This window comes from Megalopta genalis, chromosome 5 (assembly GCF_051020955.1).
Source record: "Megalopta genalis isolate 19385.01 chromosome 5, iyMegGena1_principal, whole genome shotgun sequence".
Taxonomy (NCBI): Eukaryota; Metazoa; Arthropoda; class Insecta; order Hymenoptera; family Halictidae; genus Megalopta; species Megalopta genalis.
Window position 1 is genome coordinate 23775714 of NC_135017.1, and position 26735 is coordinate 23802448.

The 26735-nt window shown below is 42.7% G+C and overlaps 2 protein-coding genes across 2 annotated transcripts in view; one reads left to right on the forward strand and one right to left on the reverse strand.

The window, feature by feature from the left end:
• Positions 1 to 26735, reverse strand: part of LOC117223952 (uncharacterized) — a 96202-nt gene that overhangs the window by 33434 nt on the left and 36033 nt on the right. The gene's annotated exons all lie outside the window — the stretch shown is intronic.
• On the forward strand, positions 15705 to 20565 carry LOC143259508 (uncharacterized). The gene is made up of 4 exons (XM_076522104.1): positions 15705 to 16115; positions 16858 to 17119; positions 17475 to 17558; positions 19144 to 20565. Exons 1-3 carry the CDS (start codon positions 15734 to 15736, stop codon positions 17494 to 17496), a joined length of 666 nt encoding a protein of 221 aa, XP_076378219.1. The 5' UTR covers positions 15705 to 15733; the 3' UTR covers positions 17497 to 17558; positions 19144 to 20565.

The following is a 26735-nucleotide window of genomic DNA, read 5'->3' on the forward strand; positions in this document are numbered from 1 at the left end:
CCTGTACCGTCCACCCAACTGCACAGAAGCAGCTCGATCGTTATTCATCCGCCAAAACGCGTCTATTCCAGCCTGAGAGAGCTCTACAACCCCTTTCACGTGGTCCAGGATCCTGCACCCATTCCATCGTCCCTAATCCTTTTGCTATAGCCCTCAGAAATTCATAGATCCTCTTTGAGGATCTATAAAAATCAACCCCGGCGAACATGCAATCTTCATCAATGGTGGCTGGGTGAATTGAAATATCTTTTAAAAGTTGAAAGGAATAGAGAGAGAGAGAGAGAGAGAGAGAGAGAGAGAGAGAGAGAGAGAGAGAGAGAATGGTAGGGGTTAGAAACGTCTCCGCGACGACGGTGAGCTGAATTCGGGCCGCGCAAGGGGTGGAAAAGGGGTCGTCGTCGAGTCCCATAGCCGTGTGACGTGACGCGTGCCGTTTTTAGCGGGGCGTCGAGACGCCTTCCGCGTGGAACGCCGCCAGCACCGGGACGCCCTCTCGTTTCCACGGGCAAACGGTATGGCCGCCAGACCAATCCGAGCTCTCCGTTCCGACAGGCGCCACCAACATGGCAGTGGCGTGCGCTGCCAGAGACGGGCCAGACCTCCGACTCTGTCCTACGATCGCCAACGCGATCCTGGATCCTTCGACGCCGGCCTGGCCCGCCGACTGACCTCGTGTCCTGCATCTCTTATTCTTTTTCTCTTATCAAGATCAAACAATTTTAAATATTCTGAAAAGTCGAAGGTTCGTCCTGAAATTTCTGCTGTCGAATACACTGTGTTTGTAATACTTAATTTGTGGAACCTCAACATTTTTATAGCTCTATTACTTTACCGTTTTATATAACTTTTATATAATTGTATAAACATTGATCTTTATTTATTTGATATTTATCACCGCAATAAAATATTCTTTTTATTAATTGTACTACCTATCTTTTTCTTCTACGAGTACCCCGGTTACTGAACGAACGTATATCAAACTTTACAGTCCGATTTTAGTACTTGTCTGATAAAGAAATTGTGGACTCGAAACAGATAGCGGTAGGAAATGCGGCAAATAAAGAGGATCTAACCGGATATTCGAATACTTGGATATTCAAAAATTATTTAAATACTTTAGCGGGAACGAAAAATATTTTGAAGCGAATGTGAAAGAGGGTACCTCGCTCCCGATTGTAATTTACATAAGGGTTAGTGCATTACTTGTTAAACTCGTTCCGTATCGCATGCACCACCGGTGATACACGCTTACACATTTACTTAATGCGCTAATAAAATATTTTATAGAAAGTTTGGAACCGAAGAATTAATTTTTATCAGAAGAATGATTGTTATATAAAAGAGTTGTTATAAATAGAATGATTAATAATATATAATTATATAATATATATAATAATTAATTTATATAATAATATATAAATTTTTAGCGAAAATATCAAATGGCCAAAATGAAGAGTCGAGTAAGAACAGCTCGGCACGGAACATGATAAAGTTGCGTGGGGGACCGCCGCGGTCACGATAAATCGGTCGGGGGTTAAGAAAGCCTTCGATGCGTGAACACGTGTTCTCGTTCGAGCGATCTCGGTATTGTAATCCGTAGTAAAGGTCCTGCGTGAAAGTGGAATCCGCTGCCTAATAATATGAAACGGAACAGAGAAGACTAAGGCCTGTAACAATCGGTAGCCGTGTCGGTGGGCCCCAGAACAGCAAGAATTCGAGAGGCTAGACGGCTTAATCGTTCGCCGGTTTCGCAGAGGGGAGGAATGAGGCCGGTCGATCCAATCAGGCGACCCCGTTCCCCAACAAAAAGTCGACGAGCCGGGCTCCGGCCGCCGTGGAAAAACAAAACCGCGAAACATTGTAGAGGCACGGGCGAGACAACGCCGGTTCCCATCGGCGTTATCAGCGGTCCCCTCGTCGCCTTTCCAATCCGGAGGACTTTATCTCGAGACGGCGGCGATAGAATGCAAAACAGTGTCGCAAAAAGGAGGAAATGGAAAAAAGAGCAAAACAAGCGCCGGAGGAAATCGTCGGAGGAGGTGGAGGAGGGCTTCGTGGATGGGCGAGCAGAGGTCGGGGTGGCGGAGGGAAAAGGAAGATCTTGGGAGACTTCGGCTGATGAGGACGGTTCCCATGACGACGCAACCCCAGGAACACGAAACGGTCTAGCCATCCTTGACTCAATACCGGCTCGCCGTATACTCACGTACCGTCGAACCTCGCCGCCGCTTCTCCCCGGTCTTCAAACCCTCTTAAGCTCTCCCCCCGCGGCCCCTCGTCGCCCCTCTGCCCACCCACTTTCACCGCGTCCCTGGCCAAATGGAATATCCCACGCTTATACTTTGTTCCATCTGCAGGTCCATATCGTACGTACTCGGGGCCTCGCCTATACGTGAATCGTATAACCGACGGTGCCAGAGCCGGAATACAAACGATCGGAGACGGGCTTTGTATCCCGCTAACGAAAAGAAAAACGGTGCTCGCGACTCGACTCCGAATTGCCGCATTAAGGACCTCGGACAGGTTCGATTCCTTGCGACGATCCTCGTCCTCGTCTCTCGGATACCGACTTCCGGATTCCGAGTCCTTTCCACCCGAATCCCTACGTGAGTTTACTAATTACCGTTGTTCGGCTACTCTGCTTGGAATTTTGGGAACCTTGCGGCTTCGGGGATGGGCTTTTGGAGGCATACGCTGGGTCCTTCGAGGACTCGCAGAGAGTTTCGTCAGTGGTCTTTCCTTGCAGAAGGTGCACGGGAAATGTATTTGTTTCGACGAAATTCGAGCTTCGATCAAACGTAAAGTTGAAGCTTTTTAAGTACATTGGACCGCCGTTTGCCATTCTTATTTCACTTTAATGTTCTTTAATTGTCTTTTAAAAAATACCTCATTCACTATTCACTGGGTTCTAGGCCCATAACCTGATGGAAAAAAGCAAATAAGCAATACCGCGTATCCAGTTCCAAATATATATCAAATAATAATATATATTTTTTCCGGAGTATGTACACATGCTATTTAGTGTCCTTTTAAATCCGTTCACATAACTGCGACAGACTGCCTAGAACGCGCTGTTTGACCCAACAACTGAAACGAAAAACTCAACGCACACAAAATAACGGCCGAGAAGTGAAGATGCCACTGAGCACCAAAGAGAACTATGATCGTTGGATGCCAACACGAGTATGTAAAATGTGTGCCGAATAATGATTATTAAACTGACGATTTATACACTAATGCTGTTTAAAGCAGTAGACAAATTAGAAACGTTTACGAATATCGATGTTAATACAATGAATCCTCGCCAATTTTTCTGCAGTTTGTAAACAAAAATGGACAATTTGAGAAGAGGAGATACGATTATTGCAGTCTTGCAGCTCGTTATATTAATTATAAAATTGTTGACAATCGGCAACTATAAAATGAGCCGCGAGGCTCGAATAATCGTATCTCCATTTCCAAAATTCTCCATTTTTGTTTACAAGCTGAAGGAAAATTGGGGAGAATTTATTGCACTAATCTCAGCTTATTAAAATGATTAAGGGATGGAAGAAGTTTCTATTTCATTTTTGTTTCTTGCAAATGGCTCAACAATTTTTATTTTGCATGAAGATAAGAAGTCTAGTGATAATGATAGAGCCACAATGGTCCATTGAAAATTGCTACCCGTAAAAAATGTCACAAAATTCAAGTACTTCGCTTAATCATTATCTTTTCAACGTTCTTACATTTCACAGATCCTAACAAAATTAAGAAAACATAACAGATCATCGTAAAAATTAATTTTCAAATCTGAGTCAACAATTGCTAAACCGTTAATCCTTGATTTTAAAAACAATTGCAAACGGATTTCTAAATTCACGAAGAATTCCCATAATCTATGGATTACAGCTATCCAGAGAAATTCAGGAAGAACGTTCGAACGGATAAAACGAGGGGTGTTTTCAGCACCCCCATTTTGCAGCAGCCTGCGACCTCGATAGCGATCCCCGTCGCAGTGTCTGCATCGAAAAATCAGGGTCGCGAGCTGAGGCTATAGCGAAGGCGTGATGCGGCAACCTCGGGTAGATAGCCAAATGCCAAGACCCTCCCCAATTCCTCCCGATTGCTTCGGATGTATCGATAAATTCCTATCTCTATGCGATACGCGGGAATACCGGCTCGCATTAAACTCGACCGTTGACCCCGGGAAAGCTTGATCCTCCGGGAGGAACCTATCCCGGGGGAAGCGATTGGAAAAGCGAACCTATCGAGCGTACTCTCTCCTCGATTATTTTCCAGGGCCGCCTGGCAGCAGCTTTTGTTCGAGTCAGCGAAATTTTCTCGATTTCTATTCGCCGGCGTTTTATTTTCCCGCGCACGCAGGAGATCCGTTCTCTCCCTCCGTCAGGTGAGAGAGCAGCACGCGCGCGGCTTTTTCACCCGCGACGCTCTATAAATAATTCAACTAAAATAATATGATCCCCCACGCACACGGTCGCGGCCTTTTCCTACGGCATTCAGTCTCGGCTTTCACCACCGCACGTAAACACTATGGCCGCCGTTCCGGATACACGGGAGCTGCTCGCGCGAGAAGCCATCCTTTTTTCCTGCCCCCTGCCTGCCCTAATCCCGATTCCGAGCCGCCTTTTCCGCCGAGTGGCTTTGCCTGTATCCGCAGAGTAACGTGGAAGCTACACGCTCCGGAAAATGCTCTTTGGAAAATGCTCTCTGAACGACCGATCGCTGCCGAAGCTGCCGCTCAATTTTATTTCAATTCGGTCCAGTCGATGGATCTGCGATAGCGATGTTAAGGGTGATAATCGCGAGATAATAACGTTCGGATAATAGAATGTTTAATTAGCTGTGAAATATGGAGATTCGATGAGGTGCTGCCAATATTGTAGCGTATTTTACAGAAATGTCCTTTTCATCTGACTCGATTTGTGAGACAAAATATTTAGGAAATCTGGTGTGTTAAATAGCGTTGACTACACCATAAATAATTTTTCTCGATGAATAATATTTTTTCTTGCAGATCGAGTCAGATGAAAAGACCTAACTATTCTCCAAAATACATACAAGTTTAAATCCTCAGTGATTTTAAAATAAGTTTACGGATCGCGTTGGATAGCGAAAATGGATTTCATGTCCATGTTCCACTGTGATTCAAAATTGTTCACGATGACAAAGTTGCACCTGGAGATTACGGTGAAAGTAGTTTACTCGAACAAGGCAAACGAAAGAAGTTGTGGAAAAGGATGAACAAGGGTTGATAATTTTTCAAGCAACATGTCTGAGAAATATTTACAGAGGAGACTGAATTTCATAGTTCAACCCTTCGTAGTCCAACATTTCGATGCGAGCTCCAAATAATTAATGCAACACGAAACCAGTGAATGTAGGAACTTTCGAATCTGAATTAACAAAATGAATTTACAATTTTGAAGAAAGTGAATTTCCAACTTTGATCTGCGAAGTAAAATTTTAATAATGGCAATGCATAACCTCTTTGATCGTGAAGAAGAAACGATAGAACATCACATTGGGGCTAAAAATAAAATGAAATTCGAAACTTTGATAAATCTGTATGACTACAAGATCACAGCGAGCTGCAGAGGCTTAAATAAGATCGGAGAATAAAGTCATGTTTTAGATTGCTGTGTAAGTAACGAGGCAGCGAGGGTAGAAAATATAATTTTTACGATATTGTTTGACACGGACTCACGCTCTGCGCAAAGTTCACAGCAACTGTATAAACACGAGAGTATTTTAAGTGATTCAACGAATGTTCACATGTGTTTTGTCAGGGGGCTGCCGGGATTTAGAAACGCCAGCCTGAGAATGCCATCATTACACGTTTCACTTGACGTTAATTATAAAATAAATCTCAAACCACCTATAAAGACCACGCTCCAGTGTCTTGATATAATCGAATATTTAAATTTATATTCGAATATTATACTTTATTATATTTTTTATTATATTCCTAATCGAATATTTCCCGTTAGTTATTTTTGATTAGGTGGCGACGAGTACAATATTCCTCTTCTTCCACCGGGACGTAAAAAAATATGAAAGTTTCCTACTACAGAAATACAAATATCACTTCTCCCTTAGCCTAGTGGCCGACTTTCACACAACCATTGTTCCGAGGACCGAATTTTCAGCGAAATCTCCGACGATCGTCGGTCCCGAAAATTTTTTCATACCAAGAGAAAGCTGCAACCCCGAGAGAGGCTACGGGGTCCCATGGGGGACGCGCGTAACCGCTGGTTTTCATTTGGCCCTCACTGCTCGGACAGTTTGCTCGATCGCAGTTTACGGTGCACGTTCCTGGACGAACATCCTCGTTTGTTCGTTCGTTCGTTAAACAGTGGCCGGTGTGTGTCGCACGTCCGTCGTGCCTTTGACGATAAAGCCCAGTCCTGATAGAAGATTGCTGCGAACGAAAGTGGCCATCCCCTAGTCGCATTGATCGCTGGATTGGACCTGGCGAAATGGCGAAGTTGTTCTTTCACTGATCATGGACTTTTGGAGCTTTTGGTGTCAATTGAGGCCTTTGTTTTGGAAAGGAAATTCTGCGATCAGTGGAGCATCGTGCTTGAAAAGTGGAGTGTGTGATATTTCAGTCTTTTGGTACTGTTTCTATTGTTACGTTCTTATCGTTAAATTCTTATTGCTACATTGTTAGTGTTTGTTTCTCCCAACGTTGCAAAATACGTGATTTCTTCTCTATTCTAAGTGTGAACAAATAGAGTCGATATTTTTTCCTCGAGGTTATACGTGTTCCATGTTCGATTGTTTCTTCAAGGGATGTTTTCGAAGTGAGTTTTGTATTAAATAAATCAATCAAGGATCGAGATTGACTTTGGTAAGTATTTTTAGCGGAAAATATCTTCCAGAAAATTGTCTTTCGAGCCAGTCCGTTGCGAAATAGAATGAAATATCAGCGATCTAGTCCAATAGTAAATGATGAATTTATAAATTTATGTTTAGTTTTCTGTACGTTTCGTTACAACACTACCAAAATTCTTAAACTAGAGAACAAACTTTCTCGTAAATTTTGAAACGAAGAAACTCGGGTCCACTATGACCCAGCCCCACAAATTACCTCTTCAAATTCTCAGCTCTCTGTTATCAGCTTGGAAAACAGAATCAGTAGTGACGTGGCCGCGATATGTCGAAAAGTGGCTGCGCGAGGATTCAGAAGGATCCAGAAAGGGTTAGTATAGAACCGTCAGGGTGTAGATCGCGACGGGACGGGCCCGTATCCCGAAAACAGTTACAAAGTCCCGGCGACTCTTATGATGAAAGAGATCCGTGACAAGTCGCCACGAGGCCCGCGCAAAGCACAGCTGCGAGAGACGCACACCTATAGGTACTAAGCATCGACGGACCGCGCGCGACCATAAAATGATCGTAAAAACTTAATTTTACGAGAGGCATAATATATTTGCCACCACCAGTGCCGTCGCCGCCACCACCGGCAGTGGCACCGGAGCCGGCCAAGAACAAACGGTCAGCCAGTGTCCGTACCGGGCTGGAATTTCCTAAACCGGACGCGAACTTGCGGCACGCGAGCTAACTATGCGACAGATAACGAGGCCTAATAGCGAAATCATCTTCCTCTTTCGACCGGCGACCACCCAAACGTTGCGAAACAATCCACGGACTTGACGGTCGCACAGAGACGCGGATGATATTCTTGCAAAGACAGCGCGATCTTTCAATCTCCGATGCTCAGATGGTTTCATTATGAAAGAATTCACATACTATGAAAGAGTCCACATATTACGAAAGAGTCCACATATTGTGAAAGTGGCGCTCACATATCATTTTTCTATTAGATTCGCCAAGAAGTGCCCACGGTTCTTGTACGTCGTTTCTTTCATCCGATAAAAAGACTGCACGAATTCATCCGAAATGATTAGCTTTCATCTGCTGGATTCTAGTTTCTGGCTTCTAAAATCCAGTGTCCAGCTCTCGGGTTCCATCGAGCTTCAACCCTTTTAGTGCCGGACGACGATATATCATTTCAGGATCCGAGTTCTAAAGATCTGCAAGCCCTCCTCGCTAATGGCCCGTTGATCTCCGGTATCAGGAAAAGTGCGAAAATGGTGGAACGGGCGGTTCGTTAAACGGCAAGGAAATCTCGGCGAGGTAGCCAATCGAGGGTTGGATCGTACGGCAGCCTACGAGGATCGAGCTCTCGAGAGGACGAGGCCTGGCCTCTGAACATAATTTCCTTTACGACCAATTAGTAGATCCAGAAACACATCTACACCGTCCTGTAGGAGGGGACGGAACGGTGTAGAGGAGGACGCAAAGAGGGCGGGAGGTATTCGGTAATCTCTTAAAATGCGTTCCAACCCGGAGTCTCACGATCGTCACCGGTTTTCGGATTTTTGCCCGAGCGAATGCCGCGAGCCAGAAGGTGGAACGCTCGAAAACGCTCGAAATTGAGGTGTATATAATCAGCCAGCGCTCCATGAGGTGGGTGGTCCCGACACGTGAGTCTCGTTTAAAATGACCGCCGCGTCATGAGAACGTGAATCCGCTCCGTACCGGCTCCTTTTCCCACTCCTGCCTCCCGACTCGCCGGCTTCCCCCAGGTTCGATAACAGGACGTCGGGATCTTGCGAATTCCCGGGGACGATACGCGTTCTTTTATCGTCTTTAGTCACTCTCGCGCGATTCGAACGTTTCGAATGCGTTCCCATAGGTTTCGCGACAGCGTTCTCTTATTCATGAGCAGCCCGCCATTGTTCGATCGCTTAATCGATGCAGGCCGAATGCAGCGGCTTCTGCGGACCCCGGGCTGTGAAGCGGGAATTTATTTGTTTACTTGAATGTTTCGGATCTTGCGAGATTAGATGTTCGAAATTTGCAAACTTGGAACCGCGATGGCTCCGTTTAGAATAGGGATAGAACATTTAGAAGCTTGAAAATGTAGAATTGGAGAAGATTAAAGCTGGAAAATTTGCAAGTTTGAAAATTTAGAAACGGAGAAGATTAAAGTTGGAAGATCGAGGAATAGAAATGATGGGAGCTAGAAAATTTGGATGTTCGAAGATTTAGAAAAGATGAAGATCGAAGCTAGAAAATTTAGAAGCTCGAATGTTTGAAAATATGAAAAATTGAAAGTTTGAAGATTCGAAGCTTCGAAAGTCAGCCGAGGTCGATAAAATGTCCGGAAGGTCGCGGTTCGCCATCTTCTGGCTAGAAATAGCCAGCGAAAAGGGTCGAGCAAAGTAGTGGCTCCTTTAATGCGAGTTTTAATCGATGGCGTTCACCGATTCCCCACAATGTTGCGCCCGAAATCGACTTTGTCGGTCCGTTAATGGGATACCATCCCACTTTCACGCCCGTCCGTGGAAAAAAAGCCGAGCGTGTGTAACCCCTTTGTCGAATACAAACTGGGCGGGTCGGCGTTTTGGAAACATTGCAGAGGGAGAAATTTATCTTTATGGAAATTCTTTTGAAAGTTCTCTCGACGAATGGGAATTAATCGGGCGCGGACGACCGGGAACGTTCTTTTAATCTCGTAATATACGGCCCGTTGTAAATAATGGAGTTTATCGCTCCGATAAAGTCGAGGAAGCCGATGCCGCGTATTCCGGCCAGCCTCGATTACGATAATTCTTTTAATCTGAAGCAGAAAATTGCAACGAACGAGGAGAGGCCGGACGAAAGCGCGATAAAAGCTCGAATACACCCATGGAAACCGGACTCGGCGTACGGGCAAGCACGATTAAACTCTCCTACAAATATTTTTCGTCACGGAACCCTGCGAACTGCTCCGAAAAGGAACTTACCTAAACTCAAACAAGCGTGTTTGTTCAATAACAATAACGCGCCAATGAGATTTCAGCCGTTTTGATACTTCGTTTGATGGAGAGAGGCTTCGATATCTAGCTTTAAAATTCTAAACAGCCGCCGCGGAGAGCCAGCTATGAAATCCATTTTAATAAGAAAAGATCTCTTGCCATGAAAGAGCTTCTAACAGTCTCTCCTTTGTTTCCCGCAGACCCAAAACTATCGAAGGACCTCTCCATCGTGCGTCACTACGTACTAATTTCTTGAAACGGATGATGGCGTCTGAAGTGTGCCACTCTAACTGGAACCTTTTTATCAAAGAGACGGCTATAAAGCGACACAATTCGGTACAGACTGCTAAAGACAATCTCAAAGGAACAGTATCTGATTTATTAAAAATTGCCAAATACCTTCCCAAAGACTCTTAAGAAATCTTTAAAATTTCGTTCAATAAATAGAACCGAAATCGCAAGATTTTTTTTTTCAACATAGATTACTAAAAACGAAGACTCTTGAGAAATCTCGAAAACTGTATCGAACAAGTAAAATACAAATCGCAGGATTCAGCACAGAAAATCGCAAGAAGACAATGCGCTATTAAAATTGCCGAATCCCAAAGTCTGCACAAAGTCTTGTAATAAAAGATGCGATTGCAACAATGTGTTTCGAAACTTCCGATGTGCTAAAATCGCCGAAGCGAGATGGAGAAAATTGGAGGAGAGGTTCCAGATTGTCATTGAGTCGCAAAGCTGTCGCGGGATCGTCGTTACCCAGGGAACTTGCGAAAATTGCGATTCGCGTGTCCTAAGATGGCGCCTAAACGGCCGGTTATAGGTGCGAGAGTAGTCCGCGCTACCGGCAATTACTTTAACGACGCATATTAATCGGCACAATAAAGCCCGTTACGAGGGTATAATTACAATATTGAATTATGGCCGACGTTTATTCTTGTCACGCGATATTAACGGGCAGCCGTTGCCCACGCGTCTCCCGCTGTCGTTTATGCGTTCATTCAGGAACGGCCGGACAGTGGATTAGCAAAAGTCAAGCGGGAAGAGCGCTTGTCCGTCTCCTCCCACCCGAAGAGAAAACGTTTTTGCTTCTCCCGTGCTCCCTTTCTCTCCGAGGGCTCTGTTACTGCCGGATTCATTGGCCGTATACAACTGACGGCTCCATCTCGATGTCCATGGCACTCGACAAGCTGGCAGCGACTCGTCGATTTCTTTCCAAGGCGTCCAACTGCAGCTCGGAGACAGACTCGTTTTTCTTGATCGGATGGTATCTAGCAACTTTGTGGCAGAGATTCGACTAAAGTCCATTTCGACGGTCCGCTCGGGCAGAAAATGTTACAGAAAATATTTCAGGAATTATTTTGCGAACAGGAGGATTTTTACAGTGGAACTGCTGTTAGCACTGGATCTTGAAACCAATCCAAACCAAAGCTAACCTTGAACTTGACTAAAGCGTGGACGTTATTTTATGACAATGACAAGATTGGATTTACTTAAACATCGAACGATTTCTGTTAATACATGACTACAAACATGAAAGAATTCTACTCCAAGAAAAGGTCTGGAGAACAACAATGTTACTGAAGCAATTCACTGTGCCTTATTTATGCAGGCTGTCCCATGATTATGTTAACACTCGGGAAGGTGTGATTCCTCAGGTCATTTGAAATAACTCTTTCCTTAGCGAAAGTGCAACCCGCAGCTTTGTTCACGAGTTATTAACGAAAAACCATGGCCAATGAGAGGCGAGATCAGCTGGCGCAAGACATCTGCATAATTATCGATTAAGAGAGGATAGACTCGATTCGTAAAAATGCTATTAGAACCTCGATCAACGTAAATAAGACCTAAATAATACATGGATGTTCAAATGATAGAATAATTGCAACTGTTTACGTGAGAAATGTGTTTAAACAATAAACGATTCTGATATCAAACAATTTAATAATTAAGATGCTATTACACACGCATGCTTGAATAAAGAAGTTCGCCAACGAATTTCTCACAGAAACATTTTTACAATATCAATAACTGTAAAAAGTCTAATGTTACGAGGCAAACTCTATTTTTCGAATTAGACGAAAAGATTAGCCACTTTATATCGGGTTCAGTGAGGCGATCGACCTTGATCTCGAAGGATTCGTGCAGATCTATCTTGAAGTCGTCGAAAGCGTCTGCGCCGCGAGTGCGATTAAATCATCCATCCATTAAGGCTCGGATTCTTTTTGTAGCATTTACTTCTACGCAGATAGTTCCTCGGTTCAAGATAGGAATAGGCTAGGTGGGGATCGTTTTCGAGAAAAAAAGAAACGCGAAGATCGGGAGTTGAAGATTTTTGTAGCAAAGTGGGCTGTAAATCAATGGTTGCTAATGGGTTGGGTGTAGATTACGGTTGCGGTTCGATCAAGATTGAAAGCAAGCAATCTCTGGGGCAAAATTGGGTTCGAATCGGCGAGTGTTGTGGAGCTAGACTGGAAATCTTTGAACAAGTAATTATAGCAAACAGAGAAATCGATGTTTGCTTGTGTGTTTAGCGAGAAACGTTCTTCCAGTTTCAGGCGGAGTGTTACTGATCGTTTGTGATTGTTTCAGTTCTTTCGTGCGCGGTCTTTTTCTTCGTCTAATTTCGTGGTTTAGGAACAGCCTGTAGGATCCGACGTTTTGTCTCACCGTGTATAGCGTTCCTTTCTACGGATTTCTGTAGGCGGGAAAAGAATCGGTGGAGCCAATGGCTGGGCCGGGTTTTTGGGAACCGGATCCGTCGACTGCCCGCAGACTTCTCCATTAATTAAGCTATCCAGGTCCTCCGGGTACCGTCTACCTTAGTCTGGCAACCGACATGGCCGTCGACAGCGTGCTCGAAGGAAATCGGCGTGGACATTTCTATCCGGTGACACGGCAAAAGAGAAACGTGTGAGTATCGGCATTTAAATATCAAATAAATTGCACACCCAAACCTATCGTAAGGAAGATTTCGTAGAATGCATTTTCTACATTTACGACAGCAATTAATGAATGCAACGAAATGGAAAATACGTCTCGACGTATCGCATAATCAGACTATGGATTTGATGCATTTGTAACAAGATTAGAAGGTTCGATTGCAGAACTGTAAAGATAAAAGGATTTCATTATCACAATTATTATTACAATTATCAAAAGAGAAAAGACATTTTCGCTTAACTTAGGACAACGAACTTCGACAATTTATATTTTTATAGAAGTAGCAAATATCGAAATACCTCACGGATTTGCGAATTGCTCGAAGAGAAAGAGAGAGAGAGAGAGAGAGAGCAGATGCGGTATCGGCGGAGCACGATTAAATTGGAATGTTTTAATTACAGGGAAGCAGCAGTCGACTCGAGATCTTTATGGTTCTATCTCCCCTTGCCTCCTGTCTCTTTTCAACATTGACCCGGAGACTGGGATACCGAATCAACGGAAGGTTTGCTTCTTATGTAATATATACGACCTGGAAAATCGCTCGCCAGCTGCAGACTATGTCGATGTACAGGATACATAGCCTGGCGGCAGAGGAGGAGCCAGCGGGAAAGGAAAGATGGTTTAATGGACAGAGAAAGGTAGAGATATACGAGTAGAGTGGCGAGTATACGGGCAAAGAGTACACACGAACGGGAGAGACCATCGTTGAGAAGAGAAAAATAAAAGTATCCGTGTTGCTTCGTCTTTAGAGTCCTCGATGTATCGGTAAACAGAGGAGAATATTATTAATAAAACAAAGGGACGAATGACCACGAGAAATGCAGGTGCAATAATGGAAATAGTGTGAAACGAGAGCCGAGATATATCGGATGATCAGATAATAAACAAATGGGCGTGTTATTAGTAGATTGTAGATTTCACGCATTTATAATTAAAAAAGGGGAAGATGAAATATCACGATGTAAACATATTAGAACAATTTTAGAACAATGCTATCTTCTTCTCTTCGATTTATTAAAATTGCTGGACGAAGGAATATATTTTTATTTAATTTTTGTTTTATACAATCGAGTTCGGACATTTTTATTATGCACGAGGATCCGCGGTCCAGTTATTAGCAAAGAAGCTATAGAAGATACGAGTTAAAGAAGAAGGAAATGCGAGTATTATAATGGAGAATTCAGAGAATTGAGGTTTTTTATTATGTTACAATAATATTGTTCGTTGAATTATTACCTACGAGTTAGTTCATTAGTTAGTGCATTAACATTGGAGTCATTAGCGGCCGCTTCTATCAATTATGCTACAGTTATGCCACTTTGTACACAATTTTCCCAACTGTGTAACTTACAGATATCATAAGACCAAGAGTCGAAATTGTACCTTTTAGTGCGGATTAAATCAAAGACAATATAAATCAATCGCAGTTCTCACAAAATTCCTATCACAGGCGAAACGAAACGAAGCAGGCGTACCAATCTTTCTAACTTCTCGAAAGAAATCGTTTGGTCCAAAAGGAAGTCTTTCCTTCCAGAAACGTTTCTCTTCCAAAGTGCGAATATTAACGGAAACGACCGTAAATGGAAGCGGTAGACGGCGTGTACCTCGAAATAGGAGGTCACGGAGGTCCGGAAAACGTCTAACAAGGAACGAAGCCCCGAAAGGCTGCAACCTGAGAAACTCGAGCACACCGTCGAGCAGACGAACAACGGAAAAATGCACTTTTGCCAAAGAACATTAGCCCGGCCGGCAGGTTGAGTGTCTTGCACAGAAGCCCGCTTAAACATTTTATGAGGTGGTCGGCGTAATTTGATGGCCCATAAAAACGCCTAGTCTAGTTTTTCCCGGGGCATCGTGATCCGTCGTCGGCACTGTGCCACGCGCCCCGTGTCCCTGACGATTCTTCGACTTGGACCGGCGTCCGTCGCGCGCACGGATTTTGTTCCTCTCGAAGCCTCTCTCCGTTGAACCGACGGATGCGTGGCCCAAATTAACGAACCCCGTTTCGGCTCTCCTAGCCATCGGATCGTCGACGGAGCCGCGGATCGACCAATCTCAAAGACGGCCGAGCCTCCGCGATTTACGACCGGCGAAGCTTTTTTCACCGGGCTTTCGAAATAGAACCGCAGGAACTCCGGGTCCAGGTATGATGTTGAAATAATACCGAGCTGTTTCGAAAGATCCCCGACTCATTCTTCAGTTTTTGAAGTTCAGGCAAGTTTTGGTCTTTAAGTATTTCACTTGTTTGTTTGCAGCGATTTGCAATTTTCTTCTGTGTCCAATGCTTCGCACGTTCTTTGGAAAGTTTTCAAGATAGTGTTCGCAATTTTTGCAGAAATTGAAGTGCTTTGGGTGTAAGTGATGGACAGACTACGGATGTTTATGCGGAATAAACGTTTTCTGCATTTATTACACAATATGAGAGGCAAGTATAATTTGATTTTTTTCTGGAATAATTTTAATAAGTTGGCCTCAGTTCACCAACATAATTTCTCTCTAATTCAGATTGCGCACAAAAACTGGACAATTTGGAAAGAGAAGATACGATTATTCGAATTAAAATGTTTTAAATAACCTTGTGACTCGTTTCTATAGTTACCGACTATCAACAATTATAAAAACGAGACGCAAGGCTCGAATAATCGTATCTCCTTTTACCAAATTGTCCAGTTTTTGCGCACAATCTGAGCGCGAATTAGGAAGAAATGACTGTATTGAGTTTCTTGGAATCTGTTCACCGTTTTCAATTTTACTCACCCATTTTTTCTACAAAAATGCATCAAATTAACGGCCTAGTGATGAATCACTTGCATATTTGCAACTTCGTCAATGGCTCATAATATCCATAAAAAATTAGATTCCATTTAATCAATCCAATTCCATCAAATCTTCCTTATCCACTGTCATCTTTCAACGAGATCGATCCAGAGAAACGAATTTTTCAGCAGGTGCAGTAGGGGGAGAAAGATATCCAGGATCGAATGGAGATTTCTCGGTTCGCCGTCTGGAAGACCATTCGCGGGAACGAGCATGAAGCGGACAGCTTTGGTCCGGGCCAATGGAACGAGGTTTCCACCATGATGGAACCGGAGAGGCCAGGCAGAGCAGAGCAGAGGAGAGCAGCCCCGACGCAGGAAACGGGAAACGTGGTGGAAATTGAAAATGGGATGGACGACGAGGCACGGGGGACAGATGGCGGCCCGGATATAGGAATAGAGCTGCAAGCCTGCGGAAATTACGAGACCCGCTTTCGACGTGCCTCCGTGAATGTAGCTCGCACAGCCACCGAAATTGTCTCGAGTCTCGTCTGCGATCCGCTGCCACGAAACACGACGCGAAGGAATTTCGAAATAATCTCGAAAGGTATATTAAAGCTCTCCTATTCCTCGACTTTCTTCGACGCGATTTTATATCTCGCACGACGATGGGTCGGCGCATTTCATTCTCACGACATGAGCTACGTGACCTGGAATTTTGCATTTTCGCCTGCAAAATAATTCCCTCGAGCGTTTCTAATCTAGACGTATTTTCGCAGAGTCTGCCCCCTGGATGGAAATATTTTGGCACAGTTGCTGAACGAATGAAATTGATTTTTGTTTCGTCAGAATCTTCGTAGATTATAATTTGCAGACGATAGAGAGAAAGCAGCATGAAACAATGAAAATAAAAGAGGTCATGATTGGACCGCGAATTTTTTCTCCGAAATAAAAATGTTCTAAGTCACTTGTATGACATTGAAATTCCGTAAATATATATATTATTATATTATATATAATTATAATATATAATATTATATATAATTATAATATATAAAAATATATATATTATTATTTAGTAACTCGAATAAGTCGAAAATAGAGCAAGAATGTTCTTAAATTCGTCTGTTGACATCACAGTTCTGTATTTCACTTGTCCATTTCTGTTATCAATGCAACGAATCTGCAGTTTACTTCCGATGTCTGTAAAATGCAAGGTAATCAGAACCATTCTCCAATCTGCTCAAGCTATCTTCATCTCCTATCCTGTCAATCTTATCAAGATCGCCAGCAAAACTAACATTCAAAATCGATTACAAATTATCTCACATCCATCGATATTCTTTTAGATCATCTTCAAACGCTCCAACGATCCAAGAAGACAAAACAGGATCAGCAATGGGCAATCAGGTCCGGATCATCCTCCATCGTCAGCCACCCTTCGCAGAATCGATCTCCAACCCCCGAGCGCAATATTTGTTTCGCTGCTCGTCTTCGGAACGATTCAAATCACACGAGGCCCGAGCTTTGTCACGAAGACAAAAGAGAAGCAGGCGGCGAAGGAGGAGAGGCGGCAGAGCGGCCAATAAGTCGCGCACCCCGGGGCGGTCGGTACGTTACATATAGTAATCTAAGTTGTGTTTATGGCTGAATATATATGCATAGCAGTCCGGCGGATCGTGGTGGCGCGAGGAACTCATTACCCCACGTCGGGGGTATTAGCATATTTAGAGGCAGTTCCCCACCCCGAGCCTGCCTGTCTGCCGGCGCTCCACCTCTTATCAACCCCCTACTATGCCGTCCCCTCGTCTCTCACCCCGTCTTCCCTCGTCACGGCTATTCTCCGCTGCATCCCTCTTTCACCTCGCCGAGACGATGCATCCAATTTCGCGCATCCATTATCATTCCTTGCGCTTTAGTCCACTTTTTCGGGGTGCGGATATATTGCAGTCTACTCTGGTTTTAGGAAAACCTGCAGAGGAATTTAGATGGCTCCGGTCAACGGAAGCATGAACCAGTACAACGTTTGCGGAAGAAATATCGAGAACGTGTGAGTATTATTTATTGCGAGTCTTTAACCGTTTTGCGGACGAGGATGTTTCAATGCGTTGAGAATAGTTTCCTTAGAGAACTACGCTGTGAACTATCCTGTATGTAGGTTATGTATCGAAGGCTAAAATAGTGGCGCAATTGAGTAATTTATCTTGATCATTTCTTATGATGTATTTTGTTCATGATTTTATATGCTTGTAACTTCTGGAATAAGGTGTGGAAGTTCTGATGTCGTCGATACCACAATTTTATTACACTGAGAAGGTGTTAAACGCTTTGCACTTAAAGCTATTTAACCTCCGCAGACAATTCTTCCGACCCCATAATTTCATTCCACCACGGTGTGAATAATTATAGACCGAAAGTAACCCTTACATTTTTAGTAATATTTAAACAAAAACACATAAGAAAATACCATATTTATATATTTCTATATTAGAAGTAATAAAAAATAGAAATATATGAATATAGTTTTTTGTTTAAATATCACCACCGTATGCCATTGTTCTCATTTATAAAATACACAGAGATTTGGGAATTTGGAAATTTTAACGATGCTTCAGGGCTGCCACTCGAGTGCAAAGGGTTAAATGTTTTACATCGAACTTTCTACCGCTCTTCAGATTTCGCTTGAAATTTCGCAGCACGGTCTGCAGCATATTTCGTACTCCGCTGATTATTTCACGTCCGAAATTTTATGATCGTTGCCCTAAACGCTTCAGAAAGCTCGCAGACAATTACGATTCAAGTTTAAGCGTGTTTGGTCCGTCGACGAGGCTCCGTCAGGGCGGATAAAATTTTCTATCCGAAATAAAAGGCCAGACAAGCGGCGGGAAAGTGAGCGCGCGCCGACGGACTGGCTAAGTAATTAAGGAAGCTCATCCTCGGAGACAATTTAGCTTAATGAGAGTCAGCCAGAGTTCCACCCTAGCTATCTTCCTAGCCCCGGCCGCCGGTCCACCCCCAATCTCCGGCCACTCGGCTTTTCTCTCCGCCTGCCACTTTCCCCGTTCGGTCGCCCCTTTCCCGGCGTTCGTCCATCTTGGAAGTAAAATGTCTACTTGCCAGACGTCCGCCCCTTTTCCCCCAGTTCCCTTTTTTTTCTTCCCCGACTGTATCTCACCTCGCGATCCGACCGAGAATTTAGATAAGATTTTATACGAGCGGACCACCTCGATTATTCAACCATCCCCTGTCGCTGGACTCGCTTCGAAAACGGATGAAAGTAACCCTTGTCCGCGCGGGTAATGAGCCTGGATCTTTAACGTTTATGAATTTTTAAACGCTCCGTAGTTAAACGCTAAAAACAGCTCGACATTACAAAAATTTCAGAATATAATTATAATTATAATAAATAATATTTAAGTAATATATATATAATATAGATAATATAAATAACATAAATAATATAAATAATATATATTTCAAAGTAGATTTTACTTTGGCTTCTGTTTCTCGATGTAGAATCGAAGACTAGTATTTTTTATTAATATTAATGAGTCAGTCACTCCTAACTTCCGCATTTCCTACACGATGTCTACTAAAATTCGACCATAACCTCAAAAGATTGTGTTAATTTCCAGGGGATCTTCGGAAGTAAAATTCGACGATTCGACGGTGAAGTGCGATCGCTGGGCAAAATGTTCGAGCAGCCGATTTTCCACGGAGCCATTCGAGGAAACATCGTCCTCGGCGGAATCGACCATAAATTTTCGCGAAACCATGGAAATGGTCAGCGTTCCCTCGGCTCGAGCATTGTTCGACAACCGTAAGAGGTTCGATCGATATATTTTAAGTCGGCGCACGGTTTCTTCGAAATCTCGAGCAGCGGCTCCGGCTCGCGGACGGTTTTAGCAACGCTTGTCGTTCTTTGTGCGTCGATGCGCGTTGCAGGCGTGTATGCAAATCGAGTTACGAGTGCGCCAGCCCCGCCTACGTAACGCGGGCCTATTATAAAAAGCCGTATTGTGCAGCGATCCGTGTCGGCGTAGGTATGCGATGGAGGCGAGAAAACCGGCGGAGCCCTCCGCGAGCCGAGGGCTGCGTCTCGAGTGGGAGGTTCTGCTGGTCGTTGAATAAAAAGCAATGTTTAATAGTTTAATCCACTGCACTCGGATTTAAACGACTCTCCATCGACGATTTAAATGCCCTTTGTGCATTGTGGGGGTTGCGAGATTGCCGAAAGAATGACTGCGCCGTGTTCAACCCTTTGTGTGAGTTATCTTATTATCATTTTTTTCGAGTGCTGTTTCGATTGTCGCGACCGTCAACTGTCTAGGAGAATTTGGTTACTATTAGCATTTTAATGGAAGCGATGCTTCGAGGTTTAGAGGAGCGTCGAGACATAGAGTTAACTTTTTGTTTTTTATTGTGACGACAGATGTAAATAGCAGTCGCATGCTTATTGGCTACACTGTATAGCTAGCAAGATTATGATGAGTTTTGGAGGATTTGCTTTAAAGTTGCTGAAATTGTAGAGAATGTGAATATATTTATTAATCCAAACATATGTTCTAATAAAAATGGCGGACGATCTGAATATATTTTCATTGCCATTAATTAACATACGTTGGTTACTCTTAGGATTCGGAAGGTTTAGTGTTCAAATTAATTAGTCAGAAATCAGTGCAATTTGTTTGCATGGACAAGTGAATTCATTGGAGAATTTTCTGCAGAGGAATCTTTACGAGTTTCGTAATCGTGTGTTCAAAAATTTATATCAGAATTTATTCAATAGTTACTTCAAGGAAGTAAAATTAACGTAGAGATATTATTAGCAATAAATTAATATAATTTTCACCCCGACTTGCATTTTGTGGCAGTAATTGAGTCGATGAATGCAGAAATAACATAAATCAAAGAAACTAATTTGTGGATAATGAAGAATGAATTAAAAGTTCTGTAAAATGCAGTAACATAAAAAATTGTTACAACTCTTTTATGTAAGCCTAAGCAGGTATTAGCTGAAAATTATAAAAAGGAGTGAAATATATTTTTAAATTAAATATGATTTAGTAATATCAAATTAACCTGGCAAAAGATTGACTTACACTTGCATTAAAGGGCTCAATTGTCAGCAAGATTTCAAAAAAATAAGGTTGGTATAGAGACACTGTGAGAAACAAATAAATATAATTTTCATGACAGTAATTATCCACTAAGTTCCGATCAGCAATTTCCAGTGTCTCCGCGGAATCCAAAAAGTCCCCAAAAATATTATAGAGGCTGCGGAAAGAATTTTCAAGGAAAGCGAAGTTTCAATGAAGTGCACACCGAGACAAAACCATACCGGCGATTAGCTCCGCCGAGACTCTTGTTTAAGAAGCAGAGTAAAGTCTGCGAGAGGTTCGACGCGTCTCGAAGGACACCTCTTTTTCTCGCGATAAACATTTCGCGCTCGGTCCCGAAACGCTTCGACGACGGGCTTTTTATACCTTCGAGATCCGTTGCATCAGACCGTAGGAAAGTCTGCGTTTACATACCGGGAATTCGTGTTTAGATCGCTACATTTGCCGTTCAGCTGTACCGCCGCTCAACAGTTTACTCGCCGCGGTGGAAAGATCGAACAGAATCGTGCAAGTGAAAAAAGAAGCAGCCGAAAACGCGAATAAATAATACACGAACCCGTCTCGGTTTCAAGCATTTTAAATTTACATTTTTCGAATCGACCGACTGTATGCTATTTACAGTTCGAAATTTTGACGACATCTTGTTGAAAAGAAATCGAACACATTCTACCTTTCTGCAGAAAATTAGCCATCGTGATCATGTTCAATGAGTCTTTGTCCATCGTTCGTACTTCTTCATTAACTCATTTTTATTTCATTAAATAATTTACTTCGATTCAATGAAATTTTAAAGGGTACTGTCTTAATAAATATATTTAACCCTAACTAATTTCTTTAAAATCGAAGCGTGGATATTTGTAATCGAAGAAAAGTTCACAGTGCATTTCTAATATCGTTGGAATGTACTTACTGCAGCGATTAGTACACTGCGCATGTGTGAGCAAAATAAAAAATTGTTGCACTATTACAGGAAGCTAGAATCTCTTTAGAATTTATCTCTCTCTCTTTTTATTGATTTTAGTACATCGAAAATACCTTAGCCTTCATCGGTTGTAACAGACATCGTTTTAAATTGCAGTTACTCGTCTTGGTCATGGATGCAGTCTAGTGATTAAGAATCGCAACAAGAGTGACAGCGACCGGAATCATCGGAGCTGCGAGAAGCGAGAAGGCCAAGGGAAAAAAAGCGTTCGACGCGATTTGTTCGGTGAACGTCGACGATAAAAATCAAAAGTCCGTAAAACTTTTTTCTGCAGGCGTGCTCGGTAAGTTTATTCATACGGCCGTTGCACGGCATCGCCGGCCGAGCAGCGAAACAACGTATCTTCACACTTGTTGCGTTCGACGCCCTTCGCTTTTACCGCAAAACGGATAACGCCCGGTTCTATTTTATGCTGGCCGTGATAAAACCGTCGAGACTCGTCGGATAATTAAACGAGCCTGAAAATCGAGACAGACTATCCGCGATACTGTAATCGGCTGCAGGTGCGACCGCGGCGCCTTCTACGGCGCAAAAATTAATCTACACTTGTATTAACCATATCGGAAATTGCGATCCCTCGAACATGGGAATGCACGCTATAAAATTGCAATTATCACCGGAATTTTCACGCTGAAAAATTCTGTTCACTGTCACTGCACGAGCGAAAAGCACACTCGACTGCAGGTGCCGTGACTTTCAACCCCCATGGACGTAAAAGTGAATAAATTAGCAAAATCTACGGTTTGGAGTTCGCACGATATGTTAAGAAATGCAATTCAATGCAGAGATTACATTGCGAATCTTCATATATGTTTTTTCAAATTGTTTTTTCGAAAACAGAATGGAAGAGAATTTCTGCTGCCGATTGAAAAATTTTGTTTGTCGATACAAATGCGTTATGGGGCATAAAAAATGTATGAAAGTGCGAAGTCTAGGCGCGGCTACGAAGTTCCCGCAGAGCCATCCCCCGTCGGCGAAGAAGGGGAAAAAATTCCGAGGGATGAATTTAGGGGTGGAAAAATGCGATTTCCAGGCGGTGACCTCAGGGCGTCGAGATTTCCAAGACCCAGAAGCTGTTCCAACGCGAACAGCGACGATAAATAACCTCCAGGCGACTACTTTGCATTTTTTCCAGCCGGCAACTTAGTTAGAACGGAAGGGTGGGACTTTTCCATGGTATCGGGGGGGTTGAAACGGGAGCATAGACGCCCGGGTAGGGAGCCTGGATTCATTGTTACGGAAAATGGATGGAGACCCGCGATGGAATCTTTTTCTGCGAAGTAAATGGAACGGAGATAGAAACGGAGATGAAGGATATAAAAGATGAACGACGCGATCGCTATCTCCGCGTGTGCAGAGTCGCACTGACTTCCGGTCGGGATTAAGAAAGTAGATTGTCACCTTTCAGGGTTTAATGGCTACCTGATCGACGCCTTTGTTGAAGATTTCAAGAGGTTTTTGACAGCTTACAATCGAGTTTGCTAGAATCATTGGAAGTCATTTTCGAGAATTTTGACTTATGTCTTAAATTGCGCATGTGAAAATGTTAAAAACAAGATAAGTGAAATAAATTATAAAGTTAGTATAAAGTAATTTCGCTCTGAATTATCTTAACGATAAATTTGATAAGTAAACTATACACGTGTTAGTGAGCAATAACTTTCCTCGTTTCTCAAAATGTGGAAAATCTGATTTACGTCACTATTACTTCGACCTCCTAAATTATTCCAATAGACAAACTCTTTGTGAGTGAAATAAAAGACAGCTTTCTTGGAGTGAAGGAAATTTTCGTTTTATTTTCAATCATTTTGTCGAACTAAAAATCTTTTTTGTCAAATACTTCTTAATCGATGAAAATGAAATTATGCCAACGAAATCCTCCCTGTTTAGAAAAGAGATGTTACAGAATGGAATCACAGCGATTCAAGATATTTTTCCGAATGTAAAACAGAGATCTGAACCTTGCTTGTCCTGTGAACCAAACCTGTAAAAATTTCTAAATAAATAAAACAAAATCTTATGGGTGTTAGCCATCCCTACAGGCAAAGGGAGGCTATGGTGTTGGTTCACGAGGGTGACAGTCGCGGCTCGATCGTGGCGCCATCGCACGAAGCATGGTGAAAGGTCAATATACGAGAATCGATAAGGCAGGAGAGGGAAAGGTCGATAATGTTGCCGCAAGATGGAAACAACCCCATTTCATTATCCATATTACGGGAATCATATAAAATCTAGCCAGGGATGTCGAAAGGGTGAGGTGACATAAATAAAACGGATCTACTGAGATGAAAAGTTATTTTCTCCGAGAGGAAAATGGACGGCATCATAAATTCCAGACGTAAACAAATCTTGGGAAAAGTATAACAATCGGAGAACAGAAAAACGAGACTGGTGTTCTCCAAAGTGATATGAAAAATGCACAGAACGTCGCATCGTAAAATCTCGTGCACTTTTATAAAATATAAGAGGATAAATAATATCTTCGGGTGTAACAAGAATGGCGGAAGGATATAATCGACGAGGCAGTCGTTCACGAAACAGCCATCTGGTCGCGGGTTAATTTTGCGATCAATTACAGCCAAGTGGAAGACATAACTTCAAGTAGTGGCTTCTGTTGCTCCGCCAAGGTGCTGCGTTCTCGAACAGTGCATTCTGCTCTGCGTTAAATGATCCATCAGCCAGCAGAATGTAATCATGGACGCTGCTTTCAAGCACCAAAACAACCAAAAATCTCGAAACATTTATTTCTGAAGTTTTGCGTTGCAGAAAGACGGAATTTAGAAGCTTCAAAAATATAAAAATCGAACCTTTGCACTTTCAGCTATTCAAAATGACGAAATCATTAGAAATCTAGGTTCTTAAAATCAAGAAGGGATGTTGAATCGCTCCATTTAAACCACTTTAGAAACCTAAATCAAGTTAAATACCCAGATTAATTTAGGCATTCGAATCCTAACAACGATTGGAAAACCTCCGCGATATTAGACTCAATGATTGGACCAATCACGATTCGAATTGTGCCGTGCCATGAGCAAAGTTCAGTCCTCTTCAAAGAGGCAGATGTTCACAAATATTCGCGTCTTAATCGAGTTCCGTCTCATCAAGCCACGTCCTGGCGCGATGAATCCAGACCGTGGCCGTATCTCAGTCCAGCCACCCGCGTAAATCAAGCCTAAGTACCCGTTATAAACGTAAATTCTGTATATTTACAATACGAGAAATGCACGTGGAACCCGCCTCCATTTGATTCGTAGTCGAGATTCGGGAGTGGACGTTCGGATATCGTTCTTTCGCCCGAGACCCATTAACTCGAATTGCCGCAGACGCTGCTGCGCGTCTCCTCTGCGTTTCTAACAAATGCCGGTGCTCGAAAAACGATACGTTGATGTCTTTATCAAAGCCTGCGTCCGACTGCCGATGCTATAAATGCTGGCGATTTAATGGCGACCAAAATAATGGCGACCTTTCCACCGATACAGTTCTTATTTCTAGCATTGACAAATACTGTAAATTCTCCCTAATCTTCCTTCAGTTTGTAAACGAAAAATGGACAATTTGGGAAGAGGAGATACGATTATTCGAGCTTCGTACCTCGTTCTTATAATTGATGACAATCAGCAACTGCAAAAATGAGCCGCGATTTTGAGCAGAACCTACCAAATATGAATATCAGCCTTCGGAGTCCTTGGAAACGAATGATGGATCAAATACGAGACGGTAGAAGCATCAGAAAAATTGAAGACAGACTCCTATTTAATCCTTAACCGAGCTGTCAATTACTGTCAGTTATTGTACCAGTAAATATTGAATATTTCCAAGTCAGTAAGTGCAAGTAAATTTGCGCTGAAATGTTGCAAACTTCATGAGTTAATAGAGGATTACGTAAATTTTTCAATCATTATTGCAAGTGCAAGAGTAAGACGTAATGGAAAAGGAAGTTTTCTACAGCTGGTTCCAGGATTGGACGTGTTCGCTGGGTCTAGGAATTCGACGAGCATTCTCAAGGACAACGCAGAGACCGATCAGCAAGGAAGAAACGGTGCAACACGAGGATGCAATCGTGGAAAAGGCGCCCGGGTAACGAGCCAACCACGTAAACTTGTCGTTGCTCGTAAACTGCAATGTTTAGATATCGCTCGAGCGATCCGCCGGTTTTATGCGAGCGCTCGCGCGCGCGATCCCAAACATAGGAAGTTGATATAGAAGTCTATTCTCGTTGAATAAATAAGCCGCCTCTGTGGCTGAAAAACACGCGGACCCGTGTGGTTCGTGCAGGACTTCGGGGTGGATCGGATTGTTGAGGAGAACCGCGGCCTCCACTTCCGGTGGATCACCCTGCGCCCTCGATCGCCTTCGAAAAAATAAAGAACGCTTCGGTAACGGGAACGAACCGTCTTTGTTCTCTTAGATTCTAGGTCCTCGAACCTTCCGTGCTTCAACGTAATTTCACGCAACCCTAAATCAACCCTTTGGTCGATTTTCTAATCGTCCAACTTGAATGTGAAACGTAGAATCGTCCGTGAGGTTTTCAAACTGATTACAAAATTAGTCATATTTTATTCGAATAAACGAAAATACAATTCTATTCTTAGAATTTATTCGAAATATTATTCGAATACGATGTTATTCGAGGAATTTATTCGATATATTATCCGAATAAAATTTTACTCGAAGAATTTATTCGATATATTATTCGAATAAAATTGTATTCGAAGAATTTATTCCATATATTATTCAAATAACATAACTCGACATAACAGTTCGAATAAAAGTTTATTCTAACTGGTTAAGGAGGATATATATTTTGATATTCTTTATTAAATTATATTTTTTATGAAAGTGTTGCATGTAAACTAATATATGTTGAAAATCAAACATATACCGTACAATGACAGTAACTTACACACTCTTCAAAAAGATTGCAGCAGCTTACTGATTAATTGCAATAATTGCTGACAGCACTGTCCCTTTCGTTTTAAATCAGTGGAATTGAACCAGCTAACGCACTCGAAACCACATTAAAAGTTGCTTAATTCGAAACGGATACGATTTGTTGAGCACTAAGTGTTTCTAAATCTCCTAGTTGACACATTTCAATCAGCTCTCCGCGTGGATCGAGCGAAAA